General features: G+C 48.0%; 1 protein-coding gene across 2 annotated transcripts in view; it reads left to right on the top strand.

The window, feature by feature from the left end:
* SAMD4B (sterile alpha motif domain containing 4B) overlaps positions 1–21,538 on the top strand; it is a 175,875-nt gene that overhangs the window by 110,076 nt on the left and 44,261 nt on the right. For both annotated transcript variants that reach the window (XM_082262800.1, XM_082262799.1), the window contains exons 7-8: positions 9,138–9,435; positions 9,525–9,610. In XM_082262800.1, the coding sequence (XP_082118926.1) occupies positions 9,138–9,435; positions 9,525–9,610 (384 nt within the window). The remainder of the gene's footprint in view (positions 1–9,137; positions 9,436–9,524; positions 9,611–21,538) is intronic.

Genomic DNA, 21,538 nt, shown 5'->3' with positions numbered 1-21,538 from the left:
CCTGGTGGGGGCTCCCCTTCCTGTCTGTCCCATTTTCTGAGGTCTAGGGATCCCTCCTGGGTCACTGGGAGCCACGTGGTGCTGCACAGGGCTGCCATTTAGCTGTAGCCTGTGTGCCTAATGCACGGTGGCCATGTTTATGTAGTCCGACGGCCATTTTGTGGTAGTTTGCCATTAAAAATAGCGGCAGCCGTGATAATGGAGCCCTGTGGGTGTTGACTTTGGCGGTGGGAGCCCCTCCTCATCCCCTGGTGCTGACTCCTGGATCTTCTGACTTCCTGATCGCCGCAGGTGGAGTGCAGATTATCCTGGTGGCTTTTCTTCCTTTTCTTGTGGGATCCCCCTTTTGACTTATGGAGTCTTTGGAGCACATTTCCCCACCTGATCTCCTTTTAGAGGCTGCGGGGCCCTCCTGGTCCCAACTGTCCATCGATGGACTGGCAGCGGTCCTGGAGTCCTTCGTGTCCCTGGTGGAAGTGTTTTTTGGGCGGCGAACTAGCAAAAAGCGCCCCCTGCCTCCCCCGGTCTCCTCAGATCCTTTATCTGATTAGGCCACCATGAAAGTGGGTCAGCCTGCTGGGTCTGCAATCACGCGCCCTGAGTTCTCAGATAGTGAGGCTGATTCCTCCACTTCTACAACTGCGCAAGAAAAGGCGCTGGTGGATGCATGATTGTATCTGTGCGTGTAACCTTAAAAATGGAGCACGCACCTAAAGCTGCAACGGAGGCGTGGATTCCCTTTTGGCACTCACAAGCCATCCAGAGCAGGAAAGGTGTTTCCTTTCCCTGCCTATTTTCACAGAATGGTCGCTAAAGAATGGTCCCTAAGCGAATTTGCTATGCAGTACCCCTATAAGGATTCCCTTCTTAAAAAGTGTACTGTTCCACCGGTGGTAGCCCCTCTAGTCTCCAGATAGAACAAAGCAACCATGATTTCGGTTGAAGAGTCTTCGGCATTTAAGGACCCGGCTGACAGAAAGGCAGGTGCTGTGGCCCGCAATATGTACACCCTGACTGGTTCGTCACTGAGGCCGATATTTACCATTGCACTGGTGTCACAAACTCTGACCAAGTGGGCTAAGCTTTTACACTGTGACCTGGAGGGGGAGTAGCTCCCCCCTGCCTTTGCTGAGCTAGCATACCAGTTGGTCAAGGGGCTGCAGTTTATCTGTGATGCCTCTTTGGATGTGGCTTCCCTAGTCGCTAGGCTCTGTTTCAGCAGTGGTCCTTCTGCGTATTTTTTGGCTCAAATGCTGCGGACCAGACTTCTAAGAAGGCCTTGACTGATCTTCGTTTTCAAGGACATTGCCTGTTTGGAGCTACTCTGGATGACATCATTAAGGGTCTCACAGGGGGGAAGAGTACCTTTCTTCTGCAGGCTACTAACGGCAAGGACCCGTGTTGTAGACGTGGGCCATCCTCGGCTCATAAGTTTTTTTTCATCCCCCAGGGGTGACTGACAGGGGATCAAAGCCGTTTTGGGCCGCCTCTGGTGAATCCAAGCAAACTTGGTCTGGCAAGTCGAGAGCGGGCTTATCCAGACCCGCGGACAAGGCTACCTTTTAGCATGAAGGTGCGCCCTCACCCATATGGGCGGGGGGGGGGGGGGGCTTTTCGCTGGTTTCTGGACCCGTGGACTTCCCTGGTACAAGACAAGTTGGTCCACGAAGTGATAAGGTCCGGGTACAAGATGGAGTTTCGCAAGGTTCTTTCCTTCCAACTTGCGCCTGTCCCGGACCGCTTACAGGGTCTGTTTGGGGCGGTACAAGACCTGTTTCTATAAGGGATGATTGTCCTGGTTCCGACATCAGAACTTTTTCAGGGTTTTTACTCAAACCTGTTTATAGTTCCCAGGAAGGAAGGCAAGGTGCGTTCATTCCTGGACCTCAAGGCCCTGAACTGCTTTGTGCGGGTGCAGAAGTTCAGAATAGTCCATTCGCACGGTGGTGGCATCCCTGCATCTGGGATTTTCTTGCCTCTGTCGACATCAAGGAAGCTTACCTTTGCATTCCAATATGTGTCGGGTACCAGTGCTTCCTCTGCTTTGCCATGGGAGAGCAGCATTATCAGTTTGTGGGGTTACCCTTTGGTCTCGCCTCTGCTCCTCAGGTCTTCACAAGTGTTGGCCCTGGTTCTAGCATTGTTAGGCAAACAGGGGGGTTGTGGTACTTGGCTACTTGGATGACCTCCTTCTGTGAGTGGAGTCTCCTACTGCTCTGGTGGACAACCTGGAAATCCCCATACGAACTCTGAGGGAGTTCGGCTGGATTCTGAATTTTCAGAAGTCTGCTCTGGTTTCGTCCACAAAGCTGGACTATCTGGGTCTGACTCTGGACTCAGCCTTAGCCAGAGTGCTTGTTCCTCTGGACAAACTCCAGAAACTGCAGGCTGCAATTAGTCTCCTGCTGTCCAGCAGATGGTCATCCCTCCGGACTTGCATGCGGGTGATGGGCCTAATGGTGTCTAGCTTTTTGAGGCGGTTCCGTTTGCACAGTTCCATGCGAGGTCCCTGCAAATGGAGATGCTGGCTAAATGGGACAAGTCTCCCGAGTCTCTGGACAACCAGATCCGTCTGAGTCAGGGAATGAAAGAGTCCCTGATATGGTGGTTTCGTTCTTCAGCACTTCTGCTGAGCAAATCCTTCCTCCCCTTGTATTGGACAGTGGTCCCCACTGATGCTAGCCAGTCCGGCTGGGGAGGCGTCCTTGGCAAAAATTCTGCTCAAGGGATCTGGGCATTGGAAGAGTCCAGACTACCGATCAATGTAGTGGAACTCCGAGCGATCAGATTGTGCCTGGGACATTGGACGGATCGTCTTCAGGGATGTCAAGTGCGCATTCAATCGGACAATGCCATGCTTATGTCAATCACCAGGGGGGCACAAGAAGTGTCCTGGCGGCTCTGGAGGTAGCCGGCATTCTAAGGTGGGCAGAACGGTTCGTTCCAGCCCTCTCCATCGTACACATTTCTGGGGTGGAAAACTGGCAGGTGGATTACATCAGCCAGCAGTGGTCCCTTCATCTGGAGGTGTTTCATCAGTTGTGCCTCCGGTGGGGCATTCCCGAGGTGGATCTGTTGGCGTCACGGCTCAACAGAAAGGTGCAGGGGATCCTCTGGCGGACACCATAGATGCACTGGTGGCCCTGTTGGGTCAGTGTCGTCTGATTTACATCTTTCATCCTCTCAAGCTTCTGCCAGGACTTCTACGCAGGTTTGAGGCAGAAGGGATTCCGATCATCTTAGTGGCCCCGCCGGGCTTGGTACGTCGATCTGGTGTGGCTGGTCGTAGACGTTCCTTGGAAGCTTCCTCTCAGAGAGGATCTGCTGTTCCAAGGACCAATCTTCCATCCTGCTTTACAGTTGCTGGCTTTGACGGCTTGGCTGTTGACCGCCAGGTGCTGATGGATAGAGGTTTTTCTGAGTCTGTGATTCCAACGCCGTTAAAAGCTAGGAAATCTATTTTTAGGAAGATCTACCATCGTATGTGGAAGACGTACATTGCGTGGTGTGCGTCTCTTGGGGTTCATCCTCGTTCTTTTTCGGTGGCTCCGATCTTCACTTTCCTATAATGGGGGGGGGAATTGAGCAGAAACTGGCCTTGAGTACCATCAAGGGCCAGGTGTCCGCATTAGCAGCCTTCTTTCAATGGCCCTTGGCCACATACTCCCTGGCGTGTACTTTTTCTTCAGAAAGTTCAGCACATGGCTCCTCCAGTGCGGTCTTCTTTACCGCCTTTGGACCTCAATTTGGTGCTCTCAGTCCTCCAGAATCCTCCCTTTGAAAACCTTCAGGAGATTCCCCTGCTTACGATGTCCCAGAAGGTGGCCTTTTTGGTGGCTCCTCCAGTGCGGTCTTTTTTACCGCCTTGGGACCTCAATTTGGTGCTCAGTCCTCCAGAAGCCTCCCTTTGAAAACCTTCGGAAGATTCCCCTGTTTACACTTTCCCACAAGGTGGCCTTTTTTGGTGGCTCTCACCTCTGCGTGCAGGGTGTCGAAATTAGCAGCGTTAATTCTGTCATTCACCTTACTTGGTGGTTCACAGAGATAAGATGGTTGTGTTGTAATAACATTGTGTTGCCTTCCCAGGCCTAAACATCTGAAGGAAATTGCTTTGCATGCCTTGGATGTGGTCTGGGCGATTAGGGTGTACCTGGCAGCTACGGAGTCTTTTAGGAAATCAGAATTATTTGTGCTCACGGATGGGCCTCAGGTTGCCCGCTTCTTCTGCAGCCATTTCCAGATTGATCAGACAGACGGTGGTTCAGGCCTATTCCATCAAGGGTCAGGTTCCTCCCTTCCCTGTCAAGGCGCATTCTACTTGGTCATTCTACTCCGTCATGCGTCTGTGACGCAGGTTTGCAAGGTGGCCACCTGGTCGTCGGTGCACACTTTTACTAAGTTCTATAAAGTGGATGTGTTGGTATCTTTGGCCGCAAGGTTTTGCAGGCTGTTTAAAAGGACCTGGTCCTCTTAAGGGTGTATTGTTCTTTTCAGGTGGGCTCCAGTTTTGGTTGAGCCACGGTTTACCAGGTTGCCTATAGTTTGGCCCTGGGAATTTTTTTCGCTGTTCCCACTCCTCATGTCGAACACTGCTTTGGGACGTCCCAATTGCTAAGAAGTTCGGGAGCTGTGTCCGTCAATGAACGAATGAGAAAATTGGATTTTTGACTTACCGTAAAATCCGTTTCTCTGATGTTTGACAGACACAGTACCCACCCCTCTGCGGAGTTGTAATTTTTCTGACACTGCTTGTAACAAAGCTGAGTACCTATAGCAGAGAGAGGGAGTATACCCCCTGGGACTGCCCATTGGCGTAGCCAGATTTATTTTTTTTTCTTCCTCCTAGTGTCCTACTCCTAATAGGGGACAGTATAACCCAATGGTTAAGAAGATCAGGAGCTGTGTCAGTCAATGAATATCAGAGAAATGGATTTTATGGTAAGTCAAAAATCTTTTTTTTTTTTTTTTTTTTTTTTTCCAACGTGTTCAAAAATTATCAATTAATTTCCCCTTTAAAAAAACCTATAAACGCAAACACGCATAAACGCAGTTTACCGGTTACAAGCATTTGTGGTTTGCTTTTTCTGCTTTGCTTTCAAAAAAGTTCATGTAACCTCAACTGCCTCTAAACCAATGACTGAGTGTAAATGTACAAACATAGAGGAGCGTTCACGGGGTGATGAAAAAAATGCCCAACTTTTCCAAAATATTAGTTTAGCAGTTGCAGTGTACATAAGGCCTTAAAGTGTTACCAATCTGGAGAAAATGAAAATATTGTGAATGCTTAGATTAATGCCTCATACAATGGCAATGCAATGTCCTCATTTAAGCCCTGGTTTACGTCAGTGCGGCTTTGAAATTGCACTACTTTGGCATCATTTCGAAGCCGCTGATCAGTGGCGTTTTCATTTGTGGCTTGCTGACATCAGTGCAACTTCATTTACACTAATGTCAATGTAATTCGCTAATTAAATCGCGCATAGATAGTGCAGGAACCTTTTTCAAAGTCTCTGCGACATGAGTCGCGGCAATTAGAAAGATTTTATTCCTGTCTATACTTGTCATGCGATTTTGAACTGTCAAATCACATGACAAATTGCTTTGGTGTAAACCAGGGCTTAGTCCTGCATGTGTTTAATTTTCAAAATGTTTATTTCTGTGCAGAATGGCATCGAACAGTAAAACCGCTTCATAACATGAATTTCTAAAACCTTCAAAATCAAAAGTCCCAAATGATAAATAATTGTATCTGAATACAAAAAATGTGTGCAGCGCTAAAACCATATTAATGAGAACAATAAAACACTAAGTGCTGTGCTTTTAAACGAGATAAACAGTCCAAAGGTGCATGAAAAGTCCATAATCCAAAGATTATAATAGTGTCCATTGTACATATAGAGTGTCGGAACACTCTCACCAGACGTAATATCAAATAATGCAGTGAAAATCGGTACACCACGAGGGAATAGTAATCTTGAAAATGTGCTCCTCCTTCACCATATGTATGCACTTACCAGAAATCGCATATATATGAACCTGAATAACAATCCAAACTAAAGCCGGTCTGGTCTGAAGGACTACCCTTTAGGACGCCGTGCACTGGATATGCTGTGTAGATGCTCACCAAATGCAGCCAGAAATGCTCATATAGTGTAGTATTTATTTTAAAAAATATTAAGATACATGTACATGTTTAAAAGCAAACAAATGGCCAAAACTCGCATAGATAGACCGCTGTTCCTGAAAGGATACGGCGGTCTGACGCCAGCATGTAGGCCCCTCACTATTCGCTCGTGGTGTATCATTTTTCACTGCATTATTTGATATTACGTCTGGTGAGTGTTCTGACACTCTATATGCACGATGGACACTTTATTATAATCTTTGGATTATGGACTTTTTGTGCTAGCGGCTGAAGCCTTATAGTGCTCACCTAACACATGGTTTTGGATTTTCTGTTTTGAATACAATTGTATCTGGCTTTGGACTTTTCTGGGGTGTGTTTCTCAACACGTGCTGTTAACTGTTTCTGGTGGTATGTTGGTTTTGAGACTTTATTTTATGAGGGCACGGTGCTGCACTGTGAGTGGCTTACAGTTACAAGGCATAGTTATCCTGGCCCTTTTATGTGCAGATCAGTCATGGCATCTAGGTTGAATACAGTATGATGGAAAGAGGGAAAAGGGTCATTTATAATGAAAATTGAAAAATGGTTTATAAAAGATTGAACTATATAGAAAATTTTAAGATTTGGAATTATGTGTAAATTGCACTGCCCCAATACCACTTGATTTTTTTTTTTTTTTTTGTCCCTTTAAGACCCCTAGTTTCTTTCTTCTACTCCTCTGTCAGATGATGCACCTATGAGTCAATGAAGAAACTTCTGGGGCACATTGGAAGATTGCAAAACCCATTGGGGATAAATGGGAATCCTGGCTTGGATTTGCTTAGAATTAGAATGAGAGCCGTTGCTGTCCATTTATAAAATGGTACTTCGACATAAACATCAGCTATAGTTAACCAGTCAAACTTTAGGCCTCATGCACACAGGGCGTTTTTGCAGCTGCCATGAGGAGCGTTGGATGTTTTTTTTTGCAGCTTAAAACGCCCCTCAATGTTATCTTATGGCCTCATGCACACACAGAAGTTTTCAAGCTGCAAAAAAAATCCGAGGACCAGCGTTACAGCTGTAAAAATATCTGACGCTGTTAAAGGCTGCTTAATGTCGCTTATACAGCGTTAAGCCTCGTTATGTTTTTTTTTTTTTTTTGTGAAAATCAATGATTCCCTATGGGAGCTCATTGGTTTGAATGGAAGTCGCATCCAAGTTGGATAAGGATGACTCGACTTGTGGGGCGGCTTGCTCTCTGAGGATCTTGAGGGGGAACTCCACGCCAAAATGGGGGAAAAAATGGCATGGGGGTCCCCACCCCAGGTTCTAAATCAGGCCCTTCGGGTCTGGTATGGATTTTGATGAGGACAAGGTACTCTTCCCGACAACCCTGGGCGGTGGTAGTGGGGGTCTACGGGCTTATCGGAATCTGGACACTCCCTGTAATCAAGGGGCCCCCCAGATCCCAGGCTCCCCCCATGTGAATGAGTATGGGGTACATTGTTCTCCTCCCCATTCACCCCATAAAAGGCAGTGTAGTGTAAATAATAAGAGACAGTTTTGAGAAGTCCTTTATTAAAAATCTTCCTCTGATCTTCTCCCTCCGCTCCTCCTCCGACGAGGAGGAGTGCAAGTAGCACCACAAGTCGAAACATCCTGATCCGACCTGGATGTGACTTCCATTCAAATCAATGGGCTTGAAGCCGTATCAAAGACTGCTCATAGGCAACCATTGATTTTAAATAGAGGCAGAAAAACGCTGCTAAAAGCTAACGTGGCTAAACGTGCATTGACGCCAATGGAAAAAGCTACTAAAAACACGTTTTTACAGCAACTTTTTCCTGGCGTGAGTAGTAGCTCTGCAGCTCATTTTTTTCTAACGCCCTGTGTGCATGAGACCTTGGATTTTATTTGCTGGAGTATTAAAATTAAAATGTTGGTCATTTTTGCTCCATTCTTGGGAAAGTCTAGCTCCAGCCAAAGCTTAGTTTGTGTAAGATAGAGTGGGGGGGAAGACTAAGGCTGGCCATACACTATACAATTTTCTTATTCAATTTCCTTTAGATTTACCTTAAACTATGTAGTGCAAGGGCCTGCCTGATTGCATACAAATTGAAAGTGTTTAGGTTTGACCCTACATTACATGGTTTTGGTAAATCTAAAGGAAAGTTGAACAAGAAAATTGTATAGTGTATGGCCAGCCTTAGCCCTCTCTCAGGTTTATGTTGCTGTGTGTCTCTATTGGGAAAATATCCTCTTTTTTTTCAGGTGAGAATTGAGAAAAAGTCCTTATTTTCATTAGCACAAGATCTGCTGTGCAATCATTTTGTAGAGGAGCGCCACTCCTTCAGCCATATTGTTGACAGCATTGGTTTTACTAGTTGCCAGCAAGCATTTTTGTCTTCTTTTTATTTATATAGTGTTAACAAAATGATCTAAAAAAAAAAAGTTGGAAGTTGGAAAAGTAAAATATAATTGATTTATTGTTTCTTACCTTTTATTTTTGTTTTGTTCTAGTCGAGGCACCCTTTAAAATCATGCACAATCTCGAGGCACCCCATTCTAAAATGTAAAAAAAAAAGAATAGTTTAACATATCGCAGCAGCATCCACACATGTAGGACACCCAACATTAGAGATGATTTATTCCTCCACCTTTGGAAACTGGTACTGACAAGTATTCTAGTGTTTTTCTCTCTCTCTCTAACAGTGCTGACAAAGGCATGGAAGGGGCAAACAAGGATTCTGTGCAGGCTCCCAACATTCTCCTTATCAACCAATGAAGTCATTGGTTGTTTGGATGCCAGTGGCTGGCCCGCAAGATGCCCAAGGTTGTAATGCTGCATAATAAAAACCTGTGGCTTTTTGCAACAAAATGTCAGGCTTGTTCCACTTACTGGTTTGTTGAGAATTTGTGTAAATTTTATGGCATTTTGCCAAGGCACCCTGGTTGACAAAGACTGCTCAAAAGGTACTCTGCAATGATGACATGATTACAAACCTAACATTCTTTATTGTTTAAATAGGACATCTTGGAGGGAGGAAATGTACGCAATGCACTTCAAGAGCTTCAGCAGATCATTATCACACCCATCAAGTACTATAGGCCCAATCAGACAGAGACTGTGAACAGCGAACAGTCTTCCCAGCATAGGCCTGTTCATGATTCAGCCAACAAAAGCCCAGATGAGAACGAGCCACCCACTGGACTGACAGCTGATGGATTTCAACAGCAGAGTGATCCAAGGTGTGACTTGGAAACATCTGTGCCACCCATAGCAGATGGGGACCTACCAGGACAACTGACAAGAGTGCTGGGCAAAGGTGAGGGTGCAGGTTTCACCTTGTTATATTTGTACACATTGTATGTGCAATTTGAGCACATGGCTGATTTCTCACATTTCTCTCTACAGTGTGCACACAGCTGCTTGTCTCCCGGCCAGATGAGGAGAATATCACTTGCTATCTACAACTGTTAGAGAAGTGCCTGACACATGAGGTGACTGATCAGTGCCCAGCATTGCTTTTAGTGAAATAATTAAAAGAATAAATATGCGCAGCCATCTAAATGGGAATTTAAACCTATAAAATGCAACTTTATCCAAAACCATTTTTCTCTTTCGTTCATTGACGGACACAGCTCCAGAACACTAGGCAGGAAAAAGCTTTACCATGCCTATGGGGCAGTCCCAGGGGATATACTCCTTCACTCTGCTATAGGCATTCGGTTTTTTTCTGTCTAGTCAGGACTAAGGACCTAGTTCCTTGCTGGGATCTCTAGTCCTAGCATATTTTTCCTTTTTGAATGGAATTTATTTCTCCTTTTATTATTTCCTGTTCCTGTGAGAACTACAATCAACTGCTGGACTGGGCGTCGGACTGGATATTCTAGATCCTTAAGGTCTCCCCAGTTCGGTCAGTGAGCGCACTCAGGCCTCAGCTCCACGCTATTTCGGCCATGACATAGCCCCACAGCACCCCCATACTGATGGTGCAGTGGCCACCCAGTTCCATGGTGTTGTAAGTAAGGGGGGACGTGGGCACCTTTCTGGGACGGCCGGACCTCCAGTTCCCCTCCCCCCCAGCCTCTCTAAACGGTCACTGGGTCTTGCCAGATTGCTGATCCTGACCGGGCTGCTGGCTCAGTTTTTCCTGTGGCGGGGGGGGGGGGGGTTCCTTGCCATCCTGGGTGTTGGTGACTAGGGCAGGGATGTCCTTTGGGCTCTCTGCGGCGGTTGTTGGGCTCGGGGAGTGGATGTTTTGCCATCATCGGGTACGCGCCTCACGTGGTTGGATCCAGCCTAAAATTTAGGCCGCGGCCTATTCGGCGGATCCTATTTGCGGTGGCTCCTGTAAGGATGGCTGAAGCCACTGCCTCCTGTGTGGGCATCCGTCTTCCTCTTCGCTGCCCTGGGTGGTCGGATCCGTTGGGGCTCTCGTCCTGGTGGCGGGGCGCCCTCAAAATTTAGATGGCAGCCTACTAAGCTATGCAGCTGAGTTGGGCACCGCTTTTGGGGGGTGGCCTCAGTGAGTCTAGCTGAAGCCCCCAATGCCCCCCTTGGGCATATGCCAGACAGAGGACCTGTGATACTTGCGGCTGGGCCCCCACAAAAATTTAGGCCGTGGTTAGGCCATATGGTCAGCTTGGCACCTCCCTTGAACCGGGTGGTGCCTTGGGGGCGCTTCATTGTTGGTGACAGCCTTGCCGCCATTATGTGAGCGGGGGTACCCTGCCTGCACGTCCGCTCCCCGGTGGGCAGCTCACCTTTGGGGGGGGGGGGGTTATGTTCTATTATGTCCTCTATGGTGGGCTCTTAAGGCGACCCCTCGCCCTTGTCTTTTGTGGGGTCTCATAGGTGGTCCAATTGTGGACCCTTGGCCGGCATCCCCTTGGTTTCCCCCTGCCCTTGCGGAGCTGGCGGACCTGTTGGTCCAGGGGTTGCAATTTGTCTGTGATTATGTGCAAACGTATCAGCGCTGCTCTAAAACGTCCACATTTTAGAGCAGCGCTAATACATTTGCACATAGACACTTTAAGGGAACTTATTCCTTTTTATCAGCAGCAGCCTAATTTAATTAACTTTGGTTATAATTTTAATTTTTGCACTTATTTTTGCACTAATTCAAATAACTTGTTTATCAGTTTATATATTGAGCTTAAGACAGAACTCATTCCTAAGCGTAGGTTCTCCTCCGTTTTTTCAGTTTATCTGTGATGCCTCTCTGGATGCAGATCCCCTAGTTTCTAGGCTGTCTGGATGATATCATTAAATGTCTTACAGGGGGGGAAGAGTACTTTCTTCTACAGGCTGCCAGGGGAACCGAGTCTCGTTGCAGATGTGGGCTCTTTTTTCTCTGCTCATATGCGACCTTTTCGTCTCAAAGAATCTAAGCCTGTCAGGAACTGCTCCGGAAGTTCCAAGAGGACTTTGTCCGATAAGGCGAGAGTGGGTTCTTCCAGACCTGCAGACAAGCCCTCTTCTGCCTGAAAGGGTGCCCTCGCCCGTGTCTGAGGTGGGGGGACGTCTTCGCTTCTTTTCGGACCCATGGACCTCCCTAACTTAAGACGGAGGGGGGGGGAATTCCATGAGCTGATTGGGTCTGGCTACAAGATAGTTTTGCTCTTATCCTCCAGTGAGGTTCTTTCCTTCCAACCTGTGTTTGTCCCCAGACCGCCTGGGGTCTCTTCGGGGCGGTGCAGGACTTTCTACTACAAGGGGTTATTGTTCCGGTTATAAAATTGGAACTTTTTCAAGGTTTCTAGTCAAACCTGTTTACAGTTCCCAGGAAGAAAGGCAAGGTACGTCCATTCCTGGACCTCAGGGCTTTGAACCACTTTGTGCGTGTACAGAAGTTCTGAATGGAGTCCATTTGTGCGGTAGTGGCATCCCCACATCAAAGGATGCTTACCTTCATATACCAATATATGTTGGTCAGCAGCGTTTCCTCCGCTTTACCGTGGGCGAGGAGTTTTATCAGTTCATGGCATTACCCTTTGGTCTCACCTCAGCTCCTCGGGGATTCACAAAAGTGTTGGCCTCGGTGTTAAAATTGTAACCACAGCAGGGGATTGCGGTACTGGGTACCTGGACGCTCTTCTGGGAGCAGAGTCTCCGACTGCTCTAAAGGACAACCTGGAAATTACAGTACAGACTCTGCAGGAGTTTGGTTGGAAATTGAACTTCCAAAATTCTGTTTTGGACTATCTGGGTCTGATTCTGCACTCTGCTTCTGCCAGGGTGTTTCTTCCAGGGGAAAAAAACTCCAAATGATGCGATTTGGCTCCTTTTGTCCAGCAGTCAGTCATCTTTCAGGACTTGCATGCGGGTGCTGTGCCTGATGGTGTCTACTTTCAAGGCTGCTCCGTTTGCACAGTTCCACTCGAGACCTCTGCAAAGAGATTCTTACCAAGTGGGACAAGAATCCAGTCTCTAGACAATCTTATCCTTTTGGGCCGGGATACGAGAGGGTCCCTGGTATGGTGGCTTTGCTCTCCGGCGCCTCAACAGGGCAAATCCTTCCTTCCCCTTTACTGGATGGTGGTCTCCACGGTTGCCAGCCTGTCCGGGTGGGGAGGCGTTTTGGGTACGGATGTGCTCAAGGTGTCTGGACTCTGGAGGAGTCAAGACTACCAATCAAATTGGAACTTTGGGCGATAAGATTTGTCTGGGTCATCGGACAAATCGCCTTTAGGGGTGCCCGGTAAGATTTCAATGGGACAATGCATATGTCAATCACAAAGGGGGCACAAGAAGTGTCCTGGCAGCTCGAGAGGTAGCCTGCATTTGAAGGTTCAGCTGTTTTTTTCCCGGTGGGGAACTTCCAAAGTGGACCTGTTGGCCTCTTGCCTCAACAGGAAGGTGCATAGAATTGGGCAAGGTCCCTGGATCCTCTGGACAACGCCACAGACGCACAGTTTTCTCTTCCTGTGCCCAGGACATATGAACAGGGATAACCCCCATGATGATGCTGGGTTGGAATTATTGGCACTCCTCTGGTCGGTAGGGTAAATCCTTGGGGGGTCCCTGTTATTTCTCTCTCTCACTGCTGATAGGTACTCTGAGCCTTGAGGGTATCCTTTAGTGGTGCCAAAAGATCGTTTTTGTACTGCAAGGTCTTCCTTTCCTCATGGAGCCTTAGGGTCACCTCTCCCCCCCCCACTGACCCCCTTATGGGGGTTGCAGGTCCCTTGGAACCCCAGCTTCCCATGATTGCACTGACGGCGGTCCTGCAGTTCTAGTGGCGTGTGGGCAAAGGCCCAGGAGGAAGCGCCCCCCGCCTTCCCCTGCGCAGTCTGTCTCATCTGATTCTGAGCCTTATGCCGCCTTGAACACGCCCTGTCCAGGGGGACCTAATATCACACCCCCAGATCCATCCGATAGTGAGAATAATTCCTCCATAGTTGAAGCAGCGAAAGAAAAACTGCTGGTAGACGCACTTATCACTGCAGTGCGTGAGACTTTAAAAACTGAGGATGTGGCTGATGTAGCCACGGACGTGGCTGTGTCGTTTAGTACACATAAGTCGCCTCGTTTTCCAAAGGGGTTTCCTTGTGTGCCTTATTTTGACAGGTTTTCTTTTATGGAATGGGAACAACCAAAATGACCCTTTGTGTTCCCCAAACGTTTTGCTGTACGTTACATTTTTGAGGAGTCCCTTTTAAAAAAAAAAAAAAATGGATTAGTTCAGTGGTGGACCGTCCTGTTTTCAAGTTGAATAAAGCAACCATGATCCCAGTAGAGGAATCCCTGTCCTTTAAGGACCCAACTGACAGGAAAGCAGAGGCTGTGGCACGCAGCATGTTTACTATGGCTGGTTCAGCATTGCGGACAGTCTTTGCAATAGCCCTGGTGTCTCAGACCCTAACTTAATGGGCCAAGCTTTTGTGCCAGGGACTGGGGAGTGAGCAGATCCCCGCTGCTTATGTTGATTTTGCAGGCTAGCTGTTCCATGGGCTGCAGTTTATTTGTGACGCAGCTTTGGATACAGCGCCTGTGCTGTCCAAACTTTGTTTCACCGGTGGTGATTAGGCGCATGCTGTGACTTAAGAATTGGTCCGCAGACCAAGCCTCTAGGAAATCTCTCATTGATCTGCCCTTTCATCCAGGGTAGCCTGTTTGGGGCTACCCTGGATGACATCGTAAGGGTATCGTGGGGGGGAAAGTACCTTCCTGCCACAGTCAAAGTAAGGGAATAAGTCTCATCGCAGACAGGGGCCCCCTCAGCCCAAAGAAAATTAGTTTGTGCTTCTGGGATGGAGAATAAGGGAAATAGATTTTTTCAAATCAGACAAGACCCCTTTCGGCATGAAGGTCTGCTCTCATCAATTATTGGGGTGGGGGGACAACTTTGCTGCTTTCCGGCCCCATGGACGACTTTTGTGACCGTCAAGAAGATCCACAAAATTTTTCTTTTGGGGGTACCCAGAAAGGGGGGCAAAGTTTGTTCTTTTCAGGTTTTTTAGGTCCTGAGTCTCCTTGTGCGGATTTAATTCTTGCAAAGGTTCAGGTGATGTCCGAACTACCTAAGGTCCCCCCTATCCCTGTCCAGGGAATTGATTTACCTAGGTCTGATTTTTATTCTGACCAGGGTGGTTCTTCCTCTGGACAAATTTTAGGAACCACAGGCCGTGATTCACCGGTTGCTGTCACACAGACAGTTCTCTCTCCTGATTTGCATACAGGTTCTGCGTCTAGTGGTATCCACCTTCAAGACAGTTCTGTTTGCACAGTCCCTACATGCAGCTCCTTTAGCAGGTTCGGTTCCACAGGAGGATACTGAGGTTTGTGACGAGGTTACGGGGTCCTCTAAAAGATGCCGCAGGCGCCAAAGGGCCACGGTAAGGCCAGTATCATCCTCGGCTAAGGCTTCTTCCGCAGTTCCTGAGAGGAATCAAAAGCGCGAGGATCTTCCAATCATCCTGGTGGCTGTAAACATCCCTTGGGGGCTTCCTCTCCAGAGATGACCATTTGTCCCAAGGACTAATCTACCATCTTGCTTTACAGTCGCTGGTTTTAATGGCTTAGCTATTGAAAGCCAGGTACTGAGGGATAGGGGTTTGTTTGGATTAGTGATCCCTATTATGGTGAAGGCGAGGAAGTTGTCTTGCAGCAAGATATACCATCGTATGTGGGAAGGGGACATTTCTTGGTGTGAGTCGGCTGGGGCTCATCCTCAAACCTTTTCTGTGGCTCAGATCTTAACCTTTCTTCATTGGGGGTGTTGATCAGAAGTTGGCCTTGTGTCTTCCTTAGCAATCTTTTTTCAGCGACCCCTAGCCACGCACTCTTTAGTTTGTACCTTCATTCAGGGGGTTCGGCATGTGGCTCCACCTATACGGTCTCCCTTGGCTGGCATAGGATTGAAATTTAGGGCTTTTGGTTCTCCAGAAACCTCCATTTGAGAATATTCGGGAGATTCCCTTGTCTACGTTATCCCACAAGGTGACATTCTTGGTGGCTATTACCTCGGCCTGCAGGGTATCGAAACTTGCTGCATTATCCTGTCACAGTCCCTATTTGGTGGTCCATAGGGATAAAATGGTTTTTCGTCCCTGTCCATCATTCCTGCCCGAAGTTGTCTCTGACTTCCTTTTGAATGAGGACATTGTGTTGCCTTCCTTGTGTCCCAAGCCGGCTAATCCCAAGGAATTTACTTTGCATACCTTGGATGTGGTTCGTGCGATTCAGGTGTATCTGACAGCTACTGCGTCTTTTCAGAGGTCAGACTCGCTTTTTGTGGTTATGGATGGACCAAGAAAAGGGCTGGCCACTTCTTCTTCGGCTACCATCACCAGATGGGTCAGACAGACGGTGACTCTATTCCATTAAAGGTCAGGTTCCACCTTTCCCTGTCACGGTGCATTTTACTCAGGCGCTGAGTGCTTCTTGGCCCTTCCGTCATCAGGCATCAGTATCACAAGTTTGCAAGGCTGCCACTTGGTCGCCGTGGCATACCTTCACAAAATTCTATAAGGTAGATACTTTGGCATTAACGTTTTGCAGGTGCTGTTTAAGAGGGGCTGTTCCCTCTTGAGGGTTGTTTTTCTTTAAACTTTTATTTTTTTCAGATGGGGCTCCTGTGACCCGGTTAGGGCTCCTGTGTTCTGGTTAAGGGCTCTTCGGTTTAGCCTTGGGTTATTTTCCCCACCCCTCATTTTCCTTTTGGCACTGCATTTGGACATCCCACTAGTTATGATTTATGGAGCACTGTGTCCGTCAAACGAAAGAGAAAATGGGATTTTTGTACTTGCTGTAAAATCCATTTCTCTGAGTTTATCGACGGACACAGCACCCACCCCTCTATGGAGTTCTGATACTTCTAATACTGCTTGCAACTAAACTGATTACCTAGAGCAGAGAGGGGGGTTATATACCAAGCTCAGGATGGCCCATGGGCATAGCCAGGTGTTTTTTGCTCTGCCTAGTCCTACTCCTGGAGAAGGCAAAATAACCCGGTAGTTAAAGCGGAGTTCCACCCATGTCATTTTTGGGGGGGGGGGGGTGAGCGGGTACCTAGTTTTGACAGGAACCCGCTTCACTTCCGCTCGCCCTGAGCGGAAGTTCTCCTCTCTCCCTCCCTCCCTGCAATCTTCTGGGACATGTCAGAGGTCCCAGAAGATTGCCGGCCAATCACGACACATAGCGCAACTCGCGCATGTGCAGTGCGTACCCGGCTGTGAAGCCTCAAACTGTCACAGCCGGGTGCCCACATCAGTGATGCCGGCGCCGCGGAGCAGAGAGGGAGAAGACGGCGCATCGCTGGACCGTGGGACAGGTGAGTGTGCGGTTAGGCTGGAACTCCGCTTTAAGATTTATGGAGTGCTGTGTCCACTGATAAACTCAGAGAAACAGATTTTATGGCAAGTACAAAAATCCCATTTTTATTATTGCATTGTCCTCTATCTTGTTCTTAAATGAGCTAAAGTCTGTTATTGCATTGTCCTCTATCTTGTTCCTAAAAGAGCTAAAGTCTGCTGATTACGGGTGTCCATAGGCATATGGAAGCTACTTCTGGCTCTGTTTAGATTACTTGAACTGTCACTGTATGTCTGCATACCTTTCTTGGTTTATTGTGTCTAAAGTGCCACTAAGCCGGCTCTGTGTTGAAAACAAAAATCTTAATAAAACCAATCTGATTTTAAAGAAAGTTCTGTAAGAACTGAACTCCCAAGTCCCCTGGTTCTGGAGGCAAATCCTCTACAGTAAAGGGGTGCTCCAACTCACGTGTATGTGTGGAGATGTCTATTGCCCTTCTTGGCTGCCTGGTCTGAGGAAGTCACAGGCGACTGGGTCTGCAGCATGGTAGCCAGAGGCTTGAAGCTGGAGCTTTTCTGCTTTCCCCCTCAGCGCTTTATGCACTCAAAGGTGTCTTCAGATTCACAAAAGAGGTTTTCTTTGTGGCCTTGGAAAGACTGCTTTCTCAAGGGGTCATCATACCTGTGCTGGCAGAGGAGAGGTCCGACAGCTTCTATTCCAAAATCTTCATAGTTACCAAACCGATTGTCAAGGGACTATTCAAGGGTCTCAACAAGTTCCTGAAAATTCAGGATGGAGTCCACCCGGTCTGTGATTGCTTTACTTCAAGGGAACTTCCTGGTGTTTGTTGATATCAATGACGCCTACCTACACATGTTGATTTTCCAGTCTTTCCAATTTTTTTCTGCAGTTCGCAGTGCAAGATCACCACCGTCAATTTGAGCTGTTACCTGCTGGCCTATTCCATGGCCCCCTGCTGTTTACCAATGTGTTGCGTCCGGATCTGGGGTTATTGAAAACCCGGGGTACCTGTATGACATCTGCAATAAGGGATATCTATGCAAATGCTGGATTCAGGAAATCCCTTTCTTCCGAATTGAAAGATTTTGATGATGGGTGCCAGCTTGTTGGTCTAGGGAGGTGTTCTGGAGAACTTGTTCTAGTTACTTCCTTGGAATCAATTTCCCATGATCTATGCCTTCCATCCATTGTAGCTTTTTCTGTGCTTTTCGCGCAGGATAAAGGTGAATGGCTTTCTGGTGCATCTAATACCGGGCAAGAAGAACCTGGTACGACATCTTAAATCTCTTGGCAGAGGAGTAGTGGGCTCTTCCAGCCTGACCAGACTTGATGCCTCAAGGTCTGATATTCCATACTATTTTACAGTCGCTAGCTTTGAAGACATGGCTGTTAAAGCCCAAGTTCTGAGGGATAGGGAAGTCTGAACCTAATCCCTACCCTTTTTAAGACTAGGAAGTTCACCTCCAGGAAAGTGTGCCATCATACATGGAAGGCTTATTTTGCTTGTGTAAAACTTAAAAAGTTTTATCCCTGACAGTATATTGACTTTTCTCCAATCTTGTGTGGAGATTTTTTCGGTGTTTAGTACCATCAAGTGATAGATCTCAGCCCTGGCCATACTCTTTCAGAGACGTATCAGGTCTCATTCATTGGTTAAAGTCTTTCTTCAGGGTGTATCAGTAGCCCAATGTCTCCTGTATGGCGGCGGCCATCTTGGATACACCCAACTGCCTCGAGGAGCAGCGGTGGGAGTACCGGAAGACGTATAAAGGGGCGGAGCCGCCTCCTTTACCCGGGTAAATCGATCCATAAGACTTCCTGTTCTGTAAGGACAGTGCTGAGAGCAGTTCGGTAGAAGCTTTTGTGCATCAGGTGGTGAGCCCTTGGGGTCTCTCTCTCTCTCTCTCTCTCTCTCTCTGTGGGGGTCCGAAGCAGGTGGCACTGAGGGGCGCTGTTGCGCTGGGGGATTACATACAAAAAAAAAAAAAGTTTTTTCTTTTGCAATCCTTGTTTGCTGGCAGGTGTTCCTGGATTTGTCATGGACCCTGCCACACATGTATCCCCACCTGATCCCCTCGAGGTGGCCGCAGGACCCTCCAGTTCTCCACTTACTATTGATGCATTGTCAGCGGTTTTGGAGTCTTTTGTATCCCGGGTGGAGGTGGCCTGTCAGGGACGGGGGGCGAAAAAGCGACCCCCGCCTATCCCTATTTCGTCTGACACTTCAGATACAGATTCTGAGCCTGTTGCGGCGGCTGCAGGTCCCTCTTCTGGGGCTAGTGTCTCATATCCCATCTACTCAGATAGCGAGGAAGACATTTCTGCCTCCACTATAGCGCAAGATGAAGCGCTGGTAGATGCACTGATTGTGTCTGTGCGGGAAACTTTAAGACTTGAAGTTACACCTACGGAGGCAGTTGATACTGAAATTGCTTTTGGTACTCGCAAGCCTACCAAGATGGCAAAGGTGTTTCCTTTGCCCAAATGTTTTCAAGATATAATTAAGGAAGAATGGGTCCGTCCAAAACGAACCCCTCGTATTTCCAAACGGATTGCTAGACGCTATCCGTTTGAAGAATCCCTCCTTAATAAATGGACGGTACCACCGTCGGTGGATTCGCCGATTTCCAGGCTAAATAAAGCTACTGTTATCCCGTTGGAGGACGCTCCGTCTTTTCGGGATCCGGTGGACCGTAAGGCGGAATCTATATCCCGCTCTATATTTTCCCTGATAGGGTCAGCCTTTAGGCCAGTGTTCACCATTGCTCTGGTTGCACAAATATTGACAGAGTGGACCAAGTTGTTACTCCGAGATCTGGAGGGGAGAAGTCTCCCCCCGGCAGTATCGGACTTGCTGGAGCAGATGGTACAAGCGCTACAGTTTGTGACGCCTCTCCATTAATGGGGCGCGTATCGATCTCGGCGGTGGTCCTTAGGCGTATGCTGTGGTTAAAATGCTGGTCGGCGGATCAAGCTTCCAAAAAAGCTTTGGCTAATCTCCCCTTTCAAGGGGATCGCCTGTTTGGTGCCACCTTGGATGAGATCATCAAGGGTATCACTGGTGGCAAGAGCACCTTTTTACCACAGACTACTAAGGGGAAAGGACCTCGTCGCAGACGGGGACCTTCCTTTTCCGCTCATACGTTTTTTTCGCTCCTCTGGGGCGGGCGATAAGGCGAAGTCCTCCAAAGCCCCCCCAGGGGGGTTCAAAGGGCACTGGTCGGGTAAACAAAGTTCCAGCTCTGCCAGACCTGAAGATAAGACCACTACAGCCTGAAGGTGCGCCCCCACCCATAGGTGGGGTGGGGGGACGTCTTCACCGGTTTCCGGACCCATGGCTCTCCAGGATTCCAGACAAATGGGTTCAAGAGGTCATACGGTCGGGGTACAAGATCAAGTTTCGATCACTTCCACCGGTGCGGTTCTTCCCTTCCAATATCCGACTATCCCCGGATCGCTTAGAAGCTTTGCGGGGGGCAGTGACGGATTTGATGCAACAAGGAGTGGTGGTCCCCGTTCCTTGGACAGAACATTTTCAGGGGTTCTATTCGAACCTATTCACTATACCCAGAAAAGAGGGCAAGGTGCGTCCAATTCTGGACTTAAGAGCACTCAATCATTTTGTCCGGGTGCAAAAATTCAAGATGGAGTCCATTCGCACAGTAGTGGCCTCCCTGCATCAGGGGGATTTTCTGGCGTCCATAGACATCAAGGATGCCTATCTTCACATTCCCATTTACGCAGGACATGAGCGTTTCCTTCACTTTTCCGTGGGAGAGAACCATTATCAGTTTGCGGCATTACCCTTTGGTCTCGCCTCTGCTCCCCGGGTCTTTACAAAGGTTTTGGCCCCGGTTTTGGCGCTGTTGCGACAGCGGGGCATTTCGGTTCTAGGCTACCTAGATGACCTTCTTCTTCGTGCGGAGTCTCCGCAGGCTCTGTTGCTAAACTTGGAGATGACTATGATCTCTTTGGAAGAGTTCGGGTGGATAGTGAACCGGCAGAAATCATCCCTGGTCCCCACCAGGAGACTGAACTATCTGGGCCTAACTTTGGATACATCTTTGGCAAAAGTGTTAATCCCGGCGGAGAAACTCCGGAAGATTCAGTCGACGACTCAGTTATTATTGACCGTCAACTGGCCTTCCCTGCGGACTTGCATGAGGGTTCTGGGACTGATGGTGGCCTCCTTCGAGGCAGTACCATTTGCCCAGTCTCATACCCGGATTCTTCAAAAGGAGATTCTTTTCAAATGGAACCGGAATCCCGATTCCCTGGACAATCGGATCCGGCTGAGCGAACGGACCAGGGAATCTCTGGTTTGGTGGCTTCGGTCACCAATGCTCAGTCAGGGGGAAGTCATTTCTTCCAATCTATTGGACGATTGTCTATATATATATATATATATATATATATATATATATATATATATATATATATATATATATATATATAGTCCCGGTTCCAACTTCGGGATGTTTTCAGGGGTTTTACTTAAACCTGTTTACAGTCCCCAGAAAGGAAGATAAGGTGTGCCCAATCCTTAACCTCAAGGTGCTGAACAGCTTGAAATTCAGAATGGAGTCTATTCGCATGGTGGTGGCTTCCCTGCATCAGGGGGGATTTTCTTGCCTCCATCGACTTTAAGG

This window comes from Pelophylax lessonae, assembly GCF_965119305.1.
Source record: "Pelophylax lessonae genome assembly, chromosome: 7".
Classification (NCBI taxonomy): domain Eukaryota; kingdom Metazoa; phylum Chordata; class Amphibia; order Anura; family Ranidae; genus Pelophylax; species Pelophylax lessonae.
Note: the sequence above shows the minus strand (reverse complement) of the source record. Positions and strands in the feature narration are given on the sequence as shown.